The sequence below is a fragment of the Zootoca vivipara genome, chromosome 10 (genome assembly GCF_965207765.1).
Source record: "Zootoca vivipara chromosome 10, rZooViv2.hap1.1, whole genome shotgun sequence".
Classification (NCBI taxonomy): Eukaryota; Metazoa; Chordata; class Lepidosauria; order Squamata; family Lacertidae; genus Zootoca; species Zootoca vivipara.
Window position 1 is genome coordinate 40,494,820 of NC_142593.1, and position 23,869 is coordinate 40,518,688.

The following is a 23,869-nucleotide window of genomic DNA, read 5'->3' on the forward strand; positions in this document are numbered from 1 at the left end:
ATCCAACTAAATTTTACTCAGAGTAGACCCATAGAAAGTAATGTTAGTCATGACCATTAATTTCAATGGGCCTACACTTAGTAGGACTAGGACCAAATACAATGCAATGAAATCAAATAACAAAAATCCAAATGAAAATAAAGATGAATAAAAAATTAAATGGCATAAAAAGTCCAGTGAATACAAGAAATAGATGAACAACTCCATCATAAAATCAGATAGCAGTGAGGACAACAATTAAACTTTTCAATTTAACCAGAAAGGAAACGGGATATATAATGACTAAAACAATCAAATGGCCATAGGCACACTTCCCATCCCATCTCTCTGTTACTATTTTTTTAACATGGATAACCTGTGCAGGGAATGGCATGGAGGCTGCAATTCTGCAAGTCCAGCCACTGAAAGACATCAGAGTAGCCTAAGCCGTAACCAAATACACTCTGAAATGCTGCCTATATGGCATACAGTCAGCATCTCTGTGGTATTCCCATTGTTTTCAACTTAATCCTTTTGCTTCCTCTGCTCCTTCTTGGAAGTGCTTGTTAAATTGGAAAAGTAAGCCCCTGACTTGGAAGTAATCAACAGGTATGGTCCCAGTTGCTGCTATTTTTATTTATTTATTCTTTTGCTTTCCTTTTGATGTGGCCTCTTAATCCAGGCATAAAGGTCCAGCCATGGACGACTCTGGGGTTGCGATGCTCATCTCGCATTATTGGCCGAAGGAGCTGGCATTTGTCCGGAGACAGCTTCCAGGTCATGTGGACAGCATGACTAAGCCACTTCTGGCGAACCAGAGCAGCGCACAGAAACGCCGTTTACCTTCCTGCCGGAGCGGTACCTATTTATCTACTTGCACTTGACGTGCTTTCGAACTGCTAGGTTGGCAGGAGCTGGGACCGAACAACGGGAGCTCACCCCATTGCGGCGATTCGAACCGCCAACCTTCTGATCAGCAAGCCCTAGGCTCTGTGGTTTAGACCACAGTGCCACATCCTAAAATGAGACTAGAAAATGGGATTGTAACCCTTTGCTTTTGTTTTAATCATTCAACTCTACCACACACCCTTGGGGCATATAAACCAGCGGCTTTTTGCCTTAGCAACCAGGGATTTTGAGAATCCTTAAAGAAACCTCATTCTTTCCACCCAGGGACACACACACCCCACCATTCCTCTCTTCTAACTTTCATTTCCTATCTCCTTAAGCTGCTGAAGAGGTACAGTACTCTCAGCTCCAACACATCAAGGCACCACCTCAAAGAAATAAGGAAAGGTATTTTAAAAATTACTCCTTGTCTGAAAACATGGAGAGCTGATGCCAGTCTGTGTCAGTGCGCTAGATAGACCAACAGTCTGCTCAGTATAAAGCAGCATTCTGTGTTCCTAGCCTAGAAGAAGTGCAAAGGGTTTTGCAGGTGACTCAGGGACTGCTGCTACTGCACTGCACTGCACATCACTTGTAAGGCGGCAAAACATTCAGGAGAAGATTCCAGGCTGCTTCAAGGAAAGGGACTGAAGCAATCCAGGCTGGAAAAAGGTGTAAGGGGAAATTAATGGCTTCATGTGGCATTTCACCCTTTATTTCCAAGTGATTTTGCAAAGCAGGTTCATTATTTAGTACTACATAAATGGGTTTGGGGGTGGGGAGTAAGTCACTCATGGCATCACTTAGGGTTGCCAGGGCAACAGCATCTCAGTTCTTCAGGCTCACACAGGGGTGGAGGGGTGTGCAGGTGATATCACAAGACTGCTAACTCTTCAAAGACAAAGACAAAACAAAACCTGGTACCAAGGTAGATAGCCAGCAGTAAAGAGACAAGAAAACCAAGCTGTGTGAAGGCCTGCAAGACTGAGGGCAATACGTGACGTCCTATCAAGATTAAATCATGCTTTGGTTCTATTTAAATGAATAGGGCTTAGTCATGATCCAACTCACTTGGCCCCCTACTGCAAGCCCCCGCCCCCCCAAAAACCACTCTTTTAATAGGCTTTTTCCCTCTGGAAAAAATACAAAGGATTTTTAAAAAGAAAACAACTTATGCAACATATTTTTTATTTAAAAAAGTGGTAAGTGAAACGCTTTTCATAAAGCCCATTACACTGAGAGTAGAGTTCCTCATTCTAAGATTCAAAGGCAGTTATGTTAATACATTGCTACTGCATTTGTGAGGATTACTAAATTATGCTCTCCAGCTTTTCATAGATGACGACGGAGACATACTCTCTCTACCTCTCTTTCAAATCAGAACCAGTGAAGGTGGTGAAGGTCCTGTGTGAGTGTTTGGAGGCGGTTGGAGGATGGATGGCGGCTAATGGATTGAGGTTGGAAGGGAGCAGGCCTTTTCTGCAATGGCTCCCCACTTGTGGAATGCTCTTCCCAGCAAGGCGAGGCTGGTGATTGATTGATTGTTTAATTTCTATACTGCTTAATACGGTATATTTAAAAGATCTCTAAGCAGTATACAAAAAAAATGAAGCAACAACAGGTAACTTTTAAAAATATTACAATAACACATAGTTACATATAGAAATGTTACATTAATGCATTTAAATATATAAATCAATATCAATTCATTTTCCTTCTGACGCACCCTCCCTCACAGCCTCCAGGTTCTCACCCAGGCTCCAAACAAACTCTCAGCTCACCCACAAGATCTCAGAAGAGTTCATGGAAACAGTGGACATCACCGTAGTCTCTCACTCTATGCTTTTTATGTCTCTATATTGTAAACTGCCCCGTGATCCTCAAATGAAAGGTGGCGCTGAAATTAAAGAAAGCATTAATAGACAATACTGAGCTTGGTGAGCCAGTGGCCTGATTCAATAGAAGACAGGTGTCTATGTTTCTATGTGGGGCCCAGGGCAGATGTAAATGCAGGCTTCAATGCCAGGATGCTTGGACCCCAGTAGCTGCCGACAGCTAACGGAAGAGGAAGGGAGCTGATTTTCACCCCTTTCCCTTCCCACTGCAGTCCCCACCCCATGCTCCCTTCCCCCACTGTTCTGAGTATTTGCCCAAATCTCTGGAGCTGAAGGCAGGGGCTGGAAATGGGCATTGCAAATTTAAGCAGGAAGTAGACGTCAGCAAAAACTGCCTGCCCTCCTCTTGCTTTCATGGAGATGTCTCCTAGAACAAAAGTCTTACAATTGGATCCCACCCTCTGCATTGCATGCGACTTTCAGTTTGAACACATGGCAAGCTATATTAGAAATCAACAATCCTGAAATCATGTATATTAAACAATGCATGTTTAATATAATATACAGACTGCCATTCTAAATATACCCAATGGGCTTTTTCCAAGTAAATATGCATAAGATTGTGGGCTGATTAACCCAGGTTGCTAGGTATTTAGAGTTAGTGGGAGGGGGGAATATTGTTAATGGGCAGCAGAGTATACCCTTGCAATATTCAGAGAGAGAGAGATGACTCTTTTTGCCCCAGTACATGCTGTTTCACCTGAGTAAGGAGAACATCAGCTTGCAAACGGCACCGCAAGCTTTGCACATGCTCTGTCTGGCGCGATGGATTCTCATTCATCTGCGGAGACTTCAGTTTAAGCACGGCATTCTTGCAGCTGACGCTGCATTCTCAGCAGTGCCCTTCTCAGACACAGGATGAAAGATGGTTTATTTTCCCTGTGAAATGATGGTACCTTAGGTCATTTCCAATCAACATTTCGAATAGGGTCTTTTACAGATGGAAGATATTGTTCTTTGTCCATGACTGGAGTGTGGTTGCCTTTCTGATAAGCTGCAGCCATAAAGCAAATTTAATCCAGAAAGGAAGACTGGCGGCAGCAATCATTGAAATGCGTTGTTTGCTGGTGTGATATATGGGCTATTGCTACGGCGATTGCAGAGGTGAGGGGGGAAATGCAATAGGCAACCATGGATTTTAGTACTTCATCAGTGTTTGATCAACAGAAAGGTAAGCTGTTTGTATTTAATGCTAATGTTCATTCATGCTCATATGCCTGTTGCTGTTGCATTCTCATTCACATCAGACAGAACATTTCATGTTACATGTGGGAATTCTTAGACCATGTGAATTTCATGTCGAACTGTTCAATTCAACTATCTGCACATGTTGATTTTAAAAGGGGGATCTATTTCAGTTTGTTTTAAAGGCAGCCATTTCAGTATGCTACAGTATGGAAATGGTTAACCAAAAGAGGTACGTTCTACTGAGAAAACTGACTGTGTTTGACATTTTCCTCATATTTGACAGGAGATTTCTACTTTTACAGCTAGTTTATCTGCTTTCTGGGTTTCTTAGGCTTCTTGGTTTAAATAAAATATTATGAATTAAGTGCAAGCAGTTGAAAATTCAGTGGCTGGAGGTGCTCTCATCTTTCAATAAATCCTTAAATTAATGGCATGGGTACTGACAAACTACAAATGTCCAATTGTATATTCCAATCCGATAAGCAAAGGTGCATTTTATCCAGGAAAGGTTACTATAGAAATAAAATCGCTTGCTCTAGTGTGATGGCAGAATTTTATTTCTTGGATTTCAATTTAATTTACTCCATGATTCTTTATTCTAAATGCCCGATTCCAAAATGTCAATGACTTTTCATATGACTTCTGTACCCACCAAATGATCTGAAATCACGTCAGGCATTGATATTGCACCAAATAACAAGAACGAAAGGACAAGGTGTTGATGATCGTCCTCTGGTCTTGTGTTTGCACCTGCAAGTTGTATATGTTTGCTAGGAAAGCAGAATCAGGCCCATAGTGAAAAGCATCTTGGCTCTATGACTTCGTGAAAGGGCACAAGCATAATGTTAGAAGAATGGATGCTATCTGCTCAGTTTCTTTGCCATGTCAAACCAGTTGTATTATTTTATCTATAGACCAGTTTTCCGTGCTGAAGTCTCTGCACTATCTATTAATTTTTAAGAAAAGGCTAGTCATTCTAATCCACTCTAGTCACTGAGATGGGCATGCAGAGCTCTTCTACCTACAAATGCTTCTCCAGTTAATTTGACCAAGGGAGCAAAGCCATGAAAGATTTCCTTTGAGTATGTGGATCTGCCCACGTCATGAATGTGAATGGAGACAGAGTGTGCATAAAAGCATAAGAACTGCTGTATCAGACCGAAAGTCTATGCAGTCTGGCACTCTCTATCTCCAGCAGCACCCAATCACACGCAAACAGGAGAAGCTGACAAGCAGAGAATAATGGAGAATCCTTTGGTTCCCAAGCATCTTGGAAAAAGGAGTGTCTAATAGCCTAATTCTCTTGGAATAAAGAAACTCATTTCCCAGCTAATGAGGCTAAAAGCCACCGACGTACCTGTCCTTCATGAATTTGTCTCATCTGTGCCTAAAGCCATCAGATCACTAGACCTTTGCATCTTCATCACATGGCAAGGAGAGGGGGGAAGATAACTCTGGATCCTGGAAAGTGCCTCTGAGCAGGGGCGTACCCAGGATCAAAACTAGGGGGGGCAAGGGGCGGGGCCAAGGCATGGGAGGGGAGGGGCCACAAAGTGGGAATGTGGGCGGGGCTACAGAGCCCAGGTGAAAATAAAATAAACAGTAAAAACTACAGCAAACTGATCACATATTTTAGGAAGGGGTCCCCAGAGTTGTTGACCTTAGGGAACTGACACCACACTTGCGTATTATACCCCAGAGGACAGGATCACACTTCAAAATGACCTTAACAGATTAGACAACTGGGCCAAAGCAAACAAGATGAATTTTAACAAGGAGAAATGTAAAGTACTACACTTGGGCAAAAAAAAAATGAAAGGCACAAATACAGGATGGGGGACACCTGGCTTGAGAGTAGTACATGTGAAAATGATCTAGGAGTCCTGGTAGACCACAAACTTGACATGAGTCAACAGTGTGATGCAGCAGCTAATAAAGCCAATGCAATTCTGGGCTGTATCAATAGGAGTATAGCGTCTAGATCAAGGGAAGTAATAGTACCACTGTATTCTGCTCTGGTCAGACCTCACCTGGAGTACTGTGTCCAGTTTTGGGCACCACAGTTCAAGAAGGATACTGACAAGCTGGAACGTGTCCAGAAGAGGGCAACCAAAATGGTCAAAGGCTTGGAAACAATGCCTTATGAGGAACGGCTTAGGGAGCTGGGTATGTTTAGCCTGGAGAAGAGAAGGTTAAGGGGTGATATGATAGCCATGTTCAAATATATAAAAGGATATCATATAGAGGAGGGTGAAAGGTTGTTTTCTGTTGCTCCAGAGAAGCGGACACGGAGCAATGGATTAAAACTACAAGAAAGAAGATTCCACCTAAACATTAGGAAGAACTTCCTGACAGTAAGAGCTGTTCGGCAGTGGAATTTGCTGCCAAGGAGTGTGGTGGAGTCTCCTCCTTTGGATGTTTTTAAGCGGAGGCTTGACAGCCATATGTCAAGAATGCTTTGATGGTGTTTCCTGCTTGGCAGGGGGTTGGACTGGATGGCCCTTGTGGTCTCTTCCAACTCTATGATTCTACATCAACTAAGAATGTGTTATCCCTTTGGTTGATATTTTCCTTCGATGGTCTTGAGTATTTCTTAAGTTGTCCTATTATTTTATTTTTTCCTTTTTTACTGTAATTCAAATCTCAAATGTTTAAGATGAGTAGAAAACATTTAAATACATTTAAAAAAACCTTTTCAGTATCCAGAATATACTCTCTTTACATGCTTGCTCAAAAGTTAAGTTCCAACTTATGTTTGAATGAGATGGAAATAAATTGTTGGTTCTGGGTCACTATCACTTTTTGAAGGTACACATTAAAAGTGGATTATACATAAAAAGTCTTTAAAAAGCCTAAGGGAATGTGTGCACACGCACATGCATATATATAACATATATATGCCACCACTCAATTCACTCTACCACTTGAGCAAGAAAAACTTAAAGAACTGTAGGTTAATTTTGAATAGGGAGCTACTACTAGCTAACTCAATCACTATAGAGCAAGTTTTCAGCCTGTTTTCCACTTCCTCACCCCAACTCCTACCAAAGCATGTAGTATGACAGTGTAGTCTGGCCCATAGGATGAGCCCTGAGTTGTTAAATATATATAATCAACCCCCAGTTTCCAAATTAAATTTTACTAAGATTACAGCTGGAAATATAAATTCTACAGCAATTTACCTACAGCAATTTACAGCCCACTGAATTTGGCAGACTTACTTCTGAGTAGACATGTAGAGGATTGCCTAACATAGGCTACTTACAGCATAATCTTAAAAAGGATTCTCAAACTTTTTTTGTAGAAAGGAATGATCACACATGATGTTCAACAGGTGATATTATTTCCTAAGAAATACTGGTAATCCCCATGTTTAACTTGTGGAATCAGGGGAGAGGATTGATGGGAAGAAGGATTTTCAAATTGGGGGGGGAGGCAGACGTGAACCTGAAGCGACGGCGGCGAAGCGGAGAAAACCAGCGGCCGCCTAGAGGAGAAGAGGGAAGTCTGGGGGTGGGCGGGGGGGGAGAGAAGGGAACCAGGCTTGGATCGGGGCCTCCGCGGAGGTCTGGAGCGAAGCCCCGGCCTCCGCGAAGCGATCCGAGGCTCCGTTGCTGCAGCGGTCTGGCAGGCGCCGAACAACTCCCGACGTTCGGGAGACCTTTGAGCACAGCCGCGCTGTGCGCATGCGCCCTGCACGGCGGCTGCCGGAGTCCACAGCCGCGCTGTGCGCATGCGCCCCGCTTTGCGCGTGCGCAAAGGTCTCCCGAACGTCGGGAGCGTCAGCCCTTGCCCCCTCCCACACAGCGCGGCTATGGTGGACTCCGGCGGGCGCCTCAGGCGCCGCACGGCTCGGGCACAAGAGACTGCTGCGGGCGCCGAACTCGCGCTCCGCTGGGCTGTCCTCCGCCTCTGCCCACCAGCCCCCTGGCAGCGCCACTCTTGCCCGCAGCTGCCCGACCGGCCCTGCCTCTAGAGTAGGGCAGCGCCCCCCCTGCCCCGCGGTGGGTACGCCCTTGCCTCTGAGGATGTGCAGAGGGGATGCCGTGCCTCACTGAGGCTTCTACACGTTTGAAATTTAGGGCAATGATAGAATTAGCACCTCTCATTTTATGAATTAATCAATTTATTGCTTTTATCAATGCCCACACCTCTGCAAAGCTGCATGTGAGGACTAGCTTTTGCCTGTGTGCCTCCGCACTTAGTACTTGTCATCATCTGGCTTTTTTTTTTTGTATTCAGAGACAAGGCAGACAATAGGGAGCAACCCATTGCGCTTCCCACTGTCCTCCATTGACCTCATCCCGCCACTGGCAGCCCCCACTGCCCCCGGTATTCGACAGTTTCTGCCAGGCTTCTCAGCATTTGGATATCACATGTTCATCATGCACCAGAAGATAATAGCTTGCAGTTTGCCTGCTTTCCGTCCCTTTCCACAGAAGTATCCTAAACTATCAGATGCTATGGGAATGCTGAGAGGAAAAGGAGAAGGATGGGGGGAGAAATGCAAGCATTTTACCTTTGGGTGTTCATGAAGGACAGGAATAAATTAAAACCTGTGCCTGCAGCTGTTTGCGAGAGAGAGAGTCTTTCTTCGTGAAATCCAGAGCTCGAACGTGCAGTTGTATGCATGGGGGGGGGCTGTTATTAGACATTATTATGAATGAATGGGAGTGAGATTGAAGGGATCCTCAGTGTGGTATCCTCTGGTAGGCCGACTCCCTTCTCAGAGCTCCCCACCGCCTTGCTCATGAGGCTGGTGGCAGGAGGGGAGCAGAGGAAAGCAGCTACAAAGCTTCTCTGGTGAGCGCAGTGGTAGCTTGGAGCCACCATGTAAATGACCCTCCGGTGCCCCGATACAGTATCACTGCAGTGCATTGTGGGAAATCTAAATGGTGCTCCTCTCCTCTAGAGCACCTGAAAAGGAATGTCCATCAGCAGGGAGCCCTGCCAGGTCAGGTGCAAATGTTTGTTTACTTATTTATGTTTGTTTAGTTATTGTCAGGGTTGTTAAGACTACTCCTGAGTAACGACCTTTCACATACTTGTCTTTCAAAAGTCTTTATTGGTGCACGTTATTTACAGTGTAGTGAGCTGTCGGTTTCATGTCTTCTCATTCCGTATCAGAATCCGGCACTGCCCCTTTTCGCGACTTTGACCAACATAAAAGCCTCGGGACAGTGAATCTCCTCCCCTTTCTCCTCCTCCTTAATTCCGGTGTTGGGGGGAAGGGTCTACGATCTGCTTTCTCCCTGTCCACCCTTCCCGCCTCTCTCTCTTCCCGCCTGTGGAGCAGGGGCTCTCCCATGCTGCCAGAGTCCTGGCACTCCTTCTCCGTCTCCTGACTAGCCCCTTCAGACCCCTTCAGACCCCGCGCTTTCATGACTGCTTGGAGACGGACTGCTCCTGATGAGAGGGGGGGTTCTCTATAATCCCTCCCCCTTACGGTTATTTATTTATTTATTTGTTGCATTAATATCCTGTAGCTCCAAGTAGCTCCAGGTGGCAAACATGGTTCTCACACCCTCCAACTGGGACATGCCAAAAACTGGGTCATGCATCTTCTGGGGGCGGGCTTCCACACGAGTCATGTGACCCACCTGTGATTGTGGCCTTACAAGATGTGCTTTTTTTAGGGCTGGGGGGTGGGGCTGTGACACCAAAGGTTGATTGGATGGACCCAGAGTGTGGTGAATGTGTCTTTACATGACAGTGGGTTGCCTACTGCCCTTAAACAGGAGGTAATGCATCCATTCCTGAATATGCCCACCTACCTGTCTGCATCTTGGGTAAGGTGGTGGACAGAGGGATGGCTGAGACCCTGCAGGAGTTCCTGGAGAATATGAATTCTTTAGATCCATTTCAATCTGGGTTCAGTTTTGGGAGTGAATCAGCCTTGGTCACCCTGATACGTGACTTCTATCAAGAATGAGACAGGGGGAGTACAGCTCTGTTTCTGTTTCTCAGTGGCTTTTGATACCACTGAGCATGGCATCCTCATGGACCGGCTCTGTGGGATGCATATTGGGGGCACTGTTCAACAGTGGTTCCACTAAGGGTCATGTCCAGAGAGTAGCATTAGGAGATTGTGTTTCAGCCCCACAGGGTCTGTGCTGTAGTGTACTACAGGGTGCAAATTTGTCCCTAACGTGACATCTCTATTATGTTGACCCTGTCCATCCATATGAAGCCACTAGGTGCGGTCATTCAGACCTCTGAGTCAAAATGTCATCAGCATGCTGGTGACACATAGCTCCTCTTCCCCATAAAATCTGAATCAGTAGAAAGAGGCTGTACATGATCTGGACCGTTGTCTGGCTGTAGTAGACGAGGGCCCATAAACTAAACTTGAACCCTGGGGAGATGGAGGCACTGTGGGTTGGTAGTTTTCGTGTCTGGGACACTGGCACATGATCTGGGTGGGATGGCACTCTGGACATAACAGAAACGGAGTTTGGATATATCTTTGTCACTTAGATACCTTCAGTACCTTTTGCCAGCTTTGGCTGGTGCACCTACTATGGCCATTCCTGGACAGGAAGAGTCTGGCCTTGTTACAAGAGTGGGAAACCGGTTTTGGAAATTGTTTTAAATTGAATTAATTCAGTAATGATTTGTAATAATCTGGAAAAATCAATAAAAATAATTGGGGGACTGTGGCTAGCACTGCCCGTGACAGCACATGGCCCTCTGGCTCCATGCTCTAAACATGTGCATTTTCAGCGTATCTGAAAAGGGATGCTTTGAAATTGGTAGCTCTGTGCATGCCACATAATCAGGATCCCCAGTCAATCAGGGGTCTATTATCACATAGAACTCCTACAGGGACGAAGCTGCTCTAGAGTAGGGACCCCTTTGCAGATGTTGTGCTGAGCAGGCGTATGGCAAGGGATGGCGCCAGCAGCATGGTCCCACTGCCCCCCCTCTTCCCTTGCATCTCCAACAGATGAAGATGGTCAGAAGAGGGCTTATACATATGTGAATGTCCTATCCCACTCTAAATATCAGCAGCACAGAACATGTGATTTCTTGAGCACTGACCAAAGGCCACAGCACATATAAATAGTTTCATCTGAGTCAAAGGACCATTAGTTGCTAGGCTACCTTTCTGCTTACCAGAAAGAAAAGCGCCTAGTCTACTTGACAGTTACTGCTGTTGGCTGCAATCATGCAAATCGATGGGAGAGGAGGGAGGGGATTGGCATAAATCTTTGCAGACTTCGATGCCTTTGAGACAGCAGCAAGTGCTGAGCAGCAGCCTTATTGTGGATTCCTCTTGCGTAGAAATCACAGACTAACTAAACCACAGGCTCTTACACTTCCTTCCCACTGTGCATCCTCTTCTGCACAGGCCAATGAAGCACTGCAAGATGACAGCGCAGGCATATAGCATGGGGCAATCTTCTTCTTCTTCTTCTTCTTCTTCTTCTTCTTCTTCTTCTTCTTCTTCTTCTTCTTCTTCTTCTTCTGCGATCACTCATAGCTGAGTAAGATTGTCTTCCATAAACACGTTTTTAACAATGGGACCGTGAGTGACTGTGGAGGCCAGTTCTGGATCCACACGTCCTTCCACAGTGGGGACATTGATTTCCAGGCGGGAGTTGATCACGGTGTGGATTTCCAAGTGTGCCTTCCTCTTAGCACGTTTCTCCCTTGCGTCCTGAGATCGAGTTTCTTCAAAGCCCATTACACCTTTGGTCAGGGCCGTCTTAAGCATACCTGTCGCCCTGGCGCCCTAGTGCGACGGATCCCTCCGGCGCCCCCACCCCGTTTCCCAGCGCGGCTGCCGCCTGGAAGGCCAAACCCCTGCGCAGCCCAGCCTGGCCGTAGGGCTGGCCCTGGGCCAGGGGGCGCTGCCCGCCCCCTGTTGCAGCGCCCCTGCACGCGGCGGAGGTGGCCCGAGGCCTGTGCGCCTCCGGAGAGCGGCCTGAAGCCGCTGAACAGCTGAGAGGCGCGCCTGGGGCGGCCTCCGCCGCACCTCTCAGCGGACACAGCGGGCACAGCGGCGCCCCTGGTGGTTTGGCACCCTGCGCCACCGGACCCAGGCCTAGAGACGGCCCTGTCTTTGGTAAAGGCTGTTCTCCAACTGGAGCGCTCACAGGCCAGTGTTTCCCAGTTGTCAGTGTTTATACTACATTTTTTTAGATTTGCTTTGAGACACTCTTTAAACCTCTTTTGTTGACCACCAGCATTACACTTTCTATTTTTAAGTTCGGAATAGAGTACTGTAGTTGCTTTTGTTACAGAAATTGGGTGCCACCCCCAGTCTTTGCCGAGTGGTAGCGAGGTTCCAGGGGGTTCCAGGTGTTAACCCAGGGCATGTGCCGCTTTGGAGAATTGAAGATGCAGTGGAGACTGTATTATACAGTACCATAACTGCATCAATGGACTGCCAAATCTCAAGAGTTTGACCCCCGCTAAACATGTATGTATGTACATATTTAATCTCGGGGGGGGCAGGGGCCCCTCTCTGATGGCTAACAACCACAAAATAATATTTTAAAAAACGTTTAACTTCTTTAAAAATTAAAGCACATTGAAAGCCTATATAGCAATACTAAACTAATACTAATACCAGCAGAACCAGCATTAAAAATGTATTGAACTCTCAGATTCTAAAATTTCCGGGTTGAAAAGCACCTCCACTTTCACACACACCCCAAGCCAGGTAGAGCACACAGGGCCTCTACTCCAGGCACGGGGATCCTGGCCCTTCCAGATGTTCCTGAATCACGACTCCCACCCAACAGTCCCAACCTGCATGGCCAATGGCCAGGGATGATAGGAATTGTAGTTCAGCAACATCTGGCAGGACAAAGGTTCCCCACACCTGTTCTACACCAAAGATGTCACAACAGAAAAGGCCTTGCCTAACTGCATTTTTTATTTTTATTTTTATTATTTGTTACATTTATACCCCACCCTTCTCACCAAGGTGCCCATGGTGGCAAACGCTTCTATGGTAGAAAAATAGTTAAAAATAAAATATAGCTATATTTTAAAACAGTTTAAAATATCTAAAAGCATTTAAACACGATGAAATAATTATTTATTTAGAAAAACTAATAAAAAACAAAGCATGTGTCTGAATAGGCCTGCTGAAACAGAAAAGTTTGAGTTACTTTTTGTTTAAAAAGTGACTTATAAGTGCAAGTCATAATTCATAACAATCTAGATCAGGGGTCACCAAACTTACCGCGCTTCGGGCCGGTGCCTGCAGCGCCGATCGCGCAGCAGACCTGAGGGCGGGGAGCACACAGGAGTGCACACACTATTTTCTGGCACACTTCCAGGACGCAAGAGCACCGGAAATAGCTTGTGCACATGCGCACGGGCCTCCTCCAACCCGGAAGTGCGCCGGAAATGACGCTTGTGCATGCGCGCAAGCTATTTGCAGTGCTCCTGCAACCCGGAAGTGGGCAGCCGCACCACGCCAGTAAGAGCGGGCAGCAGGTGGCGGGGTTCGCCATGGGCTGGATAAATGAGTTCTTCGGGCTGTATCCAGCCCGTGGGCCGTAGTTTGGGGATGCCTGATCTAGATCATGATCTGCAGCTTCCATCATCACCAAAGTACATTAAAGACGTTTGGATTCGAACAGCAAAATGCCTGCCTGCCCTTTTATGTTAGGATTTGCTCCTGCATTGTGAAATGATGTTTTTCTTCCTTCTTCTATGTGACCGTCTTTAATGTGAGGGCTGTATTTAACCTTGTCATTGATCTTCTTGCAACCCCGCCACCACCAAAGACAAAAACAAAATCTTTTGTTTTCCCTGCCGCTTTTATTCCCACAGGCGATTCGGCAGAAGAAATCGACCTGACTCTGGTATATCAAGCAGCAGCTAATGGGGATATCAACACTTTGACGGCTGTCATTCGTGAAGATCCCTCAATACTAGAATGCTGTGACAGTGATGGTAAAGCGATTCTTTCTCTGGTTTTCAGTTGCTAAAAGTTGTAACTAATTGCTATGGTTCTGCTGTTTTTAGCATCACTTTCGACATCACGGTATCACGGCTAGAGACTTCCTTTTTTACAAGTGAAAGAAAAGGGGTAGCGATTACAGTAGGTCTTTTAAGACACATTCTTCCTCCTCTCTGTTCACAAAAATATATGGCCCAATCATATATTATAGCTGCCCAACTCCCAGAAAGCGAATTCTTCTGTGTACCTAATAACAAGCTGAAGGGGTTGAAACTCAGCAGGACAGCACTGCTTTGTATGCAGAAAGCCTAGAGGTCAAATATTTATTTTTGACATTTATATACAGTCATACCTCATGTTGCATTCCACTCTTGTTATGGACTTTCAGCTTACGAACACGGCAAACCCAGAAGTATTTACTTCCGGGTTCTCCGCCCGCACATGTGCAGAAGCGATCTGCGCGCTTCAAGCATGTGCAGAAGCGCTCAATCCCGCTGCGCACATGCGCAAAAGAGGAGCTCAAGTTGCGGACTTTTTTGATGCGAACAGCACTCCAAAACAGATTGAGTCTGCAGCTAGAGGTACCCATGTACCAACTTTGGGATGCGGGTGGCGCTGTGGTCTAAACCACTGAGCCTAGGGCTTGCCGATCAGAAGGTCGGCGGTTTGAATCCCCGTGACGGGGTGAGCTCCCATTGCTCAGTCCCAGATCCTGCCAACCTAGCAGTTTGAAAGCACGATGTGCAAGTAGATAAATAGGTACTGCTTCGGTGGGAAGGTAAACGGCATTTCCGTGCGCTGCTCTGGTTTCGCCAGAAGCGGCTTAGTCATGCTGGCCACATGACCCGGAAAAACTGTCTGCGGACAAACGTGGGCTCCCTCAGCCCGTAAAGCGAGATGAGCGCCGCAACCCCAGAGTCGTTTGCGACTGGACTTAACGGTCAGGAGTCCTTTACCTTTTTATACAAACTTTGTCTTCCAACAATCTCAAGGTGCTACATGGTTCTCTTCCCCTCCATTTCATCCTCACAACAACCCTGTGAGGTAGGTTAGGCCCAAGGTCACCCAAAGAGCTTCATGGCTGAGTGGGGATTTGAACCCTGCTTTCCCAGGTCCTACATAGTAGTCCTACACTCTAACCATCCACACCACACTGGCTCTCAATTTCCACAATCCCCAGCATCCCCAGAAAGGCCTTGGAAAACCTCTTGCCTGAAACCCTAGAAAGCCACCTCTAGCCAGAGCAGACAAGACTGGGCTAGATGGACCAATGGTCTATTCAGTATGAAGCAGCTTTGTATGTCCGTAACTGTAATCCTAAATGTTCACAAGCAGCAAAGCAATGCAGACTTACTGTAACTGTGAGAGATTGAGAACTATATACTATTTGAGAACCGAAAGGGTACAGTAGAGGGGAAATGTGTGGTAGCAGCTCTGGGTTTGTTTGTTTTCAGCGTAGGAACAATAATGTCATCTGTAAGAGTTTCAGGACAACTGTTCTGGTTAATGAATGAGGTAACAACAGGACTGCTTTACTATTGCTTGTGACAGTTACACATACGAGAAGTCAGAGGACCAGCAGGGATGGGGGAATAAAGAAAAGACTGGTGAATACTTTCCTTTGCTTTGATGGCAAACTTCACCCTAGCAGTTTAAGCAGTATTGCTTTTCTGCAAGATTGTTTGCCTTGCTGGATGAAAAATAAAGGTTGCCTTTCAGCTGGCTGCGGATCTTTTGTTTTAAAGCCTGCTGTGTTCTGTCAGTTGAGCTTATGAAATCTGAAACACCACTGAGTTCAAGGACACTTACGCCCAGGTGAATTTTAGCAGTATCAGTCATTCTTTCTTGTATCAAAAAACCCCATGCTTGTGGGGATGTTTCCAGCTTAGCTAGAATTAGCTACCTGAATTACTAGTTTTCCGTATGCAAGGAGCTTTTGACGTGCTTCAAACAACAGTCATTTGAGTTCCTGAAGTAGCATAGTCTAAGGAAATCTGCACCCAGGAAGGCTGAACTGCATGATTTTTCTGAACATTTGAATTACCGGTAGCTGCTGTTGTGTAAAGACATACCCCCCCCCCGGCTGCCCTGAATGTCCAGCACTGTGGCACAACTCTGATGACCAGCGCCAGAGTGCCAAATCGGAAGGTGCATCCCTACTCATGTCCCAATTTGGAGGGCAAAAATGTTGGAGGGTATGTAAAAGAGCTATCTGTACATTTCTGTGCCACTCTACGTAGCTTGGTGTTCACGACAGAAGTGTGGAAGATGGAAGCGAAAAAGGAAAGTAAGAGGCCAGTGACTAGTTCCCCAATTAACTACTTGGATCTAGTTAATTAATAAAAGCTGCACCTAAAAATGAAAGTCATTAGGCTGGTCTTTCAGTCACGAAACATTGCTTGCTACATCCCCTATGGTTGCTGCTCCTCATTCCACAGTTTTTCCTTTTGATTTGCCTCATTCAGTTTCTGTGCAGCTTTTGCACTGCAGAGGACAAAATTTGCCAGCATGCAAAATGATCAGTGCATTAATAGACAAGGGATAAGAGACAAAATGGTTGGCAAATGAGAGGCATAGAAATATCCTAGGAGGTAAACAGTGATGTGGAATAGTAGGTATATCATATGTGTTGCAGGAATGACTATTATGTGGGGCTTTTACAACATGAGAGCTGTGAGAGGAATTCTGGATTGCAGGAAGCCACGGTTTGTGGGTCTAACATCCTATTCCCCCCCCCCAATCTCTGCCTCACTCTCAAGCCAATAGTACTGATTCCTATGCCTAGGGGTGGGAGAGAAATTTGATTCAGTTTAAAGGTAAAGATGCCACATTTTCACTTTCCAAATAATACAGTATGTGAAATGAAATACAGCCATCTTCCAAAATGTGCATTTCCTGAATTTTGCAGTGACGTTTTTCAGCCAAGTCGGGTGTACAAAAAATTATATACGAAAGGGCACATTTTAAAATGCATATATTTGTGAAAATAACACACACACACAAATGCATTCTGTGGGCTCCTTTGGGAGGAAGGGTGGGATAAAAATAATAATAAATTATAGTTATAAGTATAGGGGAAATTACTTTGCAAAAGTGCTTGTGCGTTTTAGTTAGGACTTAAAATAAGGAAACAAATAGTCTGCAACCCTAAGTGAAGCAGTTTGGAGCCCAATCTCCCCCCAATTTATTCTGCTCAATGGGGGCAACTGGTGGGTAAGGTAAGGCATGAAAATAAAAAATCTTGAAAGGGTAGTGGGTGTAATTTACTTTGGTATCTGCCTCAGATTACTTCCCTTCCCCCTTTCTCCCCCCTAAGCTAGCTAGATACAGAATAAACACACATCAACTAACACAGTCATATAATATAACTAACTTATGTGGAGTTTGAAATTGGACTCTCCTGAGAGGTTAACAATACTTCCAGGAGTGCAAGCACTTTTTAAAGCCAAATGAAGCACTTGATATACTATACAGTCCATGTGTTTTTGTACTAACTGTGCCTTAAACGAAAGACATTTTTTCCTTTCCAAGGCTGTACTCCCTTGATGCACGCCGTCTCAGGACGCCAGCTTGATACAGTGAAGTTACTGCTGAAGATGGGAGCCAATATCAACACCCAAGATGCTTGTGGCCGCACGAGTTTATCTCTGGCAACCTACCTGGTATGGAGCTTTCCTTCCCCTGTACATAGTTTTTAGGAAAAGTCAACAACAACAAAAGCAGCATTGTGGAACTATTATAGCATATGATTAATACTGGCAAAATATGACATTGTCAAAGGGACTGCTAGCAGTTTAAATGAGGTGTCATTAAAAATGCATTTGTTAAAATTGCAACAGTTCCACTAGGGTGTTTTTTTTAAGCACACACATCATCTTCTGAAGTAAACATTTCCTTTGCCCAGCGTTATGTAGAATATCTCTTCATCAGAAAAATTGTCGTTCAGTAATCGTATGCTGCTGAACTAGAAATTGCAAAACAGAAGGACATGTCCTATAGATTCTACCTCCTGGTTGTTATAAATTATTTCATTGCACTGGAAATCATTTTTTGTATTGTGTTCATGGACCCCCTAGTTCTATGGACCACAGGTTAAGAACCCCTGCTTCAGCAGATGTAATGCCATGAAACATCAGGAAAGGTAGACCTACAAATTAGCACAACCTCTGAGGTCTTATTAACTCAGTATTTAAGTCCCAAACCTAGAAATATAGATTGCAGTCCTATGTCTACGTCTTACCTAGGAGTAAGACATGCTGGAATCAATGGGACTTGTTTCTGGGTAGTCATGCAAAGGTTGCACTGTTACCTTTTTAAAAAAATGATTGTTGAAGCAAATTCATATCCAGTACACATAGTTAAAAAAAAGTCTGCTGGAATTTGAACAGCCTTTTTCTTTTTGATTCACTTTCAGGGCTGGCTGGAAGGTTGCGTCAGCCTGCTGAGAAATGGTGCCAAACAGAACATCCCAGATAAAAATGGAAGGTTGCCACTACACGCTGCCACTGCTGATCCCAATGTCAGGTATTCTCTTTGAAATCACCAGACAGCTACAGATAATTAATCTTTTAATAGATCTGTAATCTGTAGCTTTTTCATTATGGCTCATAGTGGTTATAGCATGGTCCCTCTTAGGTAATAAAAGAGGTTGATAAGACTCATTAGAATTTCAGCCTTTTTGTATTATTAATCATACTTTTCTACCTGCCTGGGCGTCCTGTAGTAATAATTAACTGCACATAAAGGGTTGCTGGTGAAGGTTTTCACAGCTGTGGTGTTGCTTGCTGTTGCGGCTGTCTCCTGATTGAAGTGCAGAGTGTTTGAGGACCAGGACATTCGCAGGGAAACCAAAGTGCTTGTTTACAAAGCTATTGTACTACCAACCTTACTATATGCTTGTGAAACATGGACCACTTATAAACGCCATCTCCAACTCCTCGAAAGATTCCATCAACGGTGTCTCCGAAAAAATTTTACACATCACTTGGGAAGACAGGCGAACTAATATCAGTGTACTGGAAGAAGCGAAGATTCTTCAACATCAACTTTGTTGGACTGGTCATGTTGTGCCTGATGATCGTCTTCCAAAGCAACTACTCTATTCCGAACTTAAAACTAGAAAGCGTAATGCTGGTGGTCAACAAAAGAGGTTTTAAGACTGTCTCAAGGCAAATCTTTAAAAATGTAGTATAAACACTGACAACTGGGAAACACTGGTCTGCGAGTGCTCCAGTTGGAGAACAGCCTTTACCAAAGGTGTCATGGGCTTTGAAGAAACTCGATCTCAGAATGCAAGGGAGAAACATGCTAAGAGGAAGGCACGCTTGGCAAATCCACACCATGATAAATTCCCACCTGGAAACCAATGCCCCCCCTGTGGAAGGACGTGTGGATCCAGAATTGGCCTCCACAGTCACTTATGGACCCATTGTTAAAATCATGTTTATGGAAGACAATCTTACTCGGCTATGAGTGATCGCCAAAGAAAGAAGAAGAAGAAGTTGCTTGCTGTACTTGAACTCTGGGGTGGTATTTAATGCAAGTTTTATTCAGAGTAGACCTATTGAAATCAATGGACCCTAGTCATGCCCATCAATTTCCATAGGTTTACTCTGGCTAAAACTTACATTAAATACCACCCTAGGGTCTATCAGTCATCAAAGTACAGAAGAAGTGTCTGGTGCTGCTACTGAACTTGTGACCAAGAGAGGTTCATATACAGCCACTATTCCTATGAAGGATATCCCAATGGAGCTTCACATATATACGGTACTATAGTTTCTGCAAAAAGTGCAATTGCGGTAACTGCAGAAACCAATGAGTGTTCATGAGTACAGCCTCCATATGGAAAAAAAACTAGTTCATGCAAATGCTCTTCCTATTTAGAAATGTCTCTCTGCTGGGTGAACAATGATCAGGCATTAACATAATCCACACAAGAAACCATAAAGGGGGATTTAAGCCTCTTGTTAGTTTCTTCAGGATTGTGCCAAGGTAAGTAAACAGCCACAATTCCAGACAACCACATCCAACACTGTGCAAAAGGTTGATAATTCAACCAGTTCAATTCTGTAGCTAAGATTTGCCTTAGTTTCCTCAGTTGTGGAGAACCACTGCATGGAACGTTTAACAATACCAACAAGAAATCACTTGATACTCATGTTATCAAGATAATCCATCAAATTATTGTGGTTCTTATGGGCTGTGATCCTGTGCACCGTTGGTTTCTGTGATGCAAATGCATGCAAAACCAAAGACAGTGTCATTATTTTTTAATTTACGGTAATATTGATTTCCTTGAAGCAGGCAAGAAGCAACGGTAGCACTTGCTTCATTCTGTGCAAATCACAGCTTGATTTGGACCCATGTATGCAACAACACCTAATCCATTTTAAGGAAACAAACAGGATGTTACCAGTGTGTGTGCTACCTCTGATGAAAATATTGAACATTGTGCTTCCATGAGTGTATCATGCACCCATTATGCTTCACAAACCGCTTCCATCCACTTCTCTCAAGCAATCTCAATTTTCAGTTGCTTTTCTAATTTTCTGGCATCCTCGTTCTTTTTTACACACATCATTTGAACAGTACTCTTGGAAGGTTTCAAGGCAACCAAGAGGGCATTATCATTAAATAAAACATCCATAGAATAGGGGCCAGCACTGATATTTGGAAAGGGGGCGGTAATTTAGTTTAGCAGCAACAAAGAGAGATCCCTGCAAAATAAATTTCTACAGTCCCCATGGTAACGGGCAGACCTTTGGTCGGAGCAGAAGTGTGCCAGCTGTTCAGCTCCTTTTCATCTGTCTTATTATCCCAAATCAGCAAAATTAGATCTTCTGAATATGATCACTCCATTACCAGAAAGCACTGCTGAAGTGCCACAGATCTTTGCCATGTCCATTTGTTTTTCTCTTCATCTTTGCTCAACATGGCAAGGAACACAAACAGCAATGCCCATTTAAGAAATCAATGTGTATCCAGAAGAAAATATAAGAATATTAATAATACTTTTTTAAAAAAAACTAAATTCAGCACTAAGACATCTCAAATTGTGCAGCATAAGGGTGTGTTCTGATACTTGTATAAAATTCAAAACATCATGTTACCCACATTTGGTGGGGGTGCAGGGAGCAGCCCAGGAAAAGGGAAGAAAAATAAACCGTGTTGCATGAACATGAACTCTGTTCCATGGATGGAAAGAAAGTTAGGATCCAAGCCACCCTTTCTATCTTTCTCCTAACACAATTGGTGTGTGGGTGTGATAATTCCAAAACTTTTTGAGTGATTGACATGACCATTTGAAAATCCCAATTTATTTTCTATTTATGGAAAGATAGTTACACACAGGTAGGATCTGTTTCATAAGAATAGTTCTCATTTCGTGAACAAACTCCCTTCTGCTCATGGACAAGTGCGAATGATAATTTGTCAGTTCAGCTGTAGTGAGGTCAAAGTATAGTTTGTCTAAATAACTATTTGAAATGGAGCATGCAAGAAGGAAGCATGTGAAACAGGGCTTGTTTCCCATGGTGCTAAACTAAACTAGGGGTCGGCAACCTAAGGCCCATGGGCCACTTGTGGCCCATGGGGGTTGTTTAATCGGCCCATGTACCCCCCCCGCCTGCTCAGTCGGCTCCCGTGTGCCGTGCTAAACTGTTGCAGAGCAGAGCGGGGACCGCCCTCTGTGACACTGGCCGGCTTCCCATTGGCTGCAGGAAGCTCCTGCAGCCAATGGGAAGCTGTGCATGCCTCCTGCGCGCCAGAAGGAGCACAGGAAATAGTGTTTGTGCATGCGTGTGTGCACACACACACACTCCAGCCCACCGCGGCGTCTGCAGGAACGTGAACCTGCCCAAGCCACAAAAACTTTGCCGACCCCTGTGCTAAACCTTAGTTTGAGTTATGGTAAATGCAAAATTCACATTGCCATAAATTAATGCCTATCTTGCCATATCTCTTACCACCAAAAGGCAACCATAGCTGTCAAGTTTTCCCTTTTCTTGCGAGGAAGCCTATTCAGCATAAGGGAATGTCCCTTAAAAAAAGGGAGAACTTGACAGCTACGAAGGTAACTCAAATAAAAAACATCCTGGAATATATTGCTGAATTGGGGCAAGTCTCTATTTATATAGATTTTTCCCAATGGTGGTATTCATATCCATGAAGATCCATTTTCCATCTTCCAGTAGGTTTTGTTTCATTTTGAAAAAAATAAAATTTTATTTTACGCTTTATTATTGTTTATATTTTGAATGTGATATATATGGGGGCACCAAAATCTTTTAAGTGTTTAGGGCCTCTCAAGGTCTTAACCCGACCCTGAACATAGTCAGATAATTTACCGTAACTCGAGAACAAGAGGCACACTAGGGCACACAACTTGAGCATTCCCCGCTTTGCTCTGCCTATCCTAGAGTAAGAAAACAAATCCTGGAGCAGCTGCCTTAACCTGGTGTGTGAACCAGCACTCGTGCTTTGTTTCACCCAAATAAACCATGAACAGGGAACCAATAATGACCCCTGGTTTCTTCTTTGTTTGCAGAAAAACCACAAGCCCTGGGGTTTGCACATAATGCTAAGCCAGTTGCTTTCTCCCCTTTAGCAAGGGACAATAGAGGGAGGAGTGCTCGACCGCGTGATAATTTTTAATTTATTTTATATTCTTTATTGAAAAATAAAAAGAACAAAATACAAGTGCCGAGTAAGACACACAAAAAAGAAAAAGAAACAAGCTCTGTCTGGTTAAGTACGATAACAAGTCCGTCCGCCCCCCTCTCTTGTAATGGACACAATATCTTTTTTCTGTTTTGCTTTCTACATGGGTACTATTTCTTGTTTTTTAACACAGTGTGATAATGTGACACTGGATCTGAACCATTTTTGGGGAAGTATGTGGGGCAAGGCCACTGACTCTAAGGTTCTAACTTTTCAGCTTATACAGTACTGTTAAAAACATACGGCTAATTAAATTAATTAAAGCTTCAGTAAGTTTACTGTGCTAACCAAAGGCCGTGACAAAAGCATACCCGGTAGAAACACAGACAATTAATTAAAGTTAAGTACATTTAGGTTCCATTGACTTGGAAGTGAAGTGAAAGTTAAGCACATGTTTAATTGTTATGTCACTATGACATAAAGGTGCTTCGTTCTTACTGAAATGGGACCATGACTTTCTCTGAATTTGGTTTTGCCTTTTATTTTGACGTGGAATGTCACTTTGTCCTCCTCAGGCTTTTATCTGTGCTGCTACAGCAGTCTGATCTCAGCGAAATCAACCACCAGGACAATGAGGTAAGCAAACTAGCATCCCCTAAAATGTACTTGTTGTGTGGTGTATAAGGATTGCTATTGACGGGTGAAGGCGTGCTTCATGCTTAAAAATCTGAGGGCCGGTTCACAAAGACATTTAGCATCCACTTGGCCACTGCTATTTTTCTAGAAAAAGAGGTGCCGGAACTCACCGTGAATGCTTCCCTTGTTCTCTTATAATGGCAATAGTACCCAACTGAGAGGTGCCAGAACTGAGTTCCAGTGAGTTCCGGCTGGAAAAAAAAGCCCTGTACTTGGCACTGATGTTTTCTGTCCAGACTGCACCATGCTTGGTGCAAACAAGCCAACTGAACTGTTTTCAATGACTGCAAACTAGGATTGAACACGTGGACATACTGTTATAGTTTGTGGGGGTCAGTCTGGATCAGGGGTTCCCAAACTAAGGCCCGGAGGCCGGATGTGGCCCAATCGTCTTCTAAATCCAACCCGCAAACGGTCCAGGAATCAGCATGTTTTTACATGAATAGAATGTGTCCTTTTATTTAAAATGCATCTCTGGGTTATTTGTGGGGCCTGCCTGGTGTTTTTACATGAGTAGAATGTGTCCTTTTATTTAAAATGCATCTCTGGGTTATTTGTGGGGCATAGGAATTCGTTCATATGTTTTTTCAAAATATAGTCCGGCCCCCCACAAGGTCTGAGGGATAGTGGACCGGCCCCC

At 44.4% G+C, this 23,869-nt stretch overlaps 1 protein-coding gene across 2 annotated transcripts in view; it reads left to right on the plus strand.

Moving 5' to 3' along the window:
• Positions 1 to 3,561: 3,561 nt before the first annotated feature.
• ANKRD55 (ankyrin repeat domain 55) overlaps positions 3,562 to 23,869 on the plus strand; it is a 40,529-nt gene continuing 20,221 nt past the window's right edge. The window contains exons 1-5 of one of the 2 annotated variants that reach the window (XM_088652699.1): positions 3,562 to 3,933; positions 13,743 to 13,865; positions 17,404 to 17,534; positions 18,287 to 18,396; positions 23,109 to 23,169. In XM_088652699.1, coding sequence (XP_088508825.1) covers positions 3,894 to 3,933; positions 13,743 to 13,865; positions 17,404 to 17,534; positions 18,287 to 18,396; positions 23,109 to 23,169 — 465 coding nt within the window. In that variant the 5' untranslated portion in view covers positions 3,562 to 3,893. The remainder of the gene's footprint in view (positions 3,934 to 13,742; positions 13,866 to 17,403; positions 17,535 to 18,286; positions 18,397 to 23,108; positions 23,170 to 23,869) is intronic. The other variant, XM_088652700.1, reaches the window with a different exon arrangement.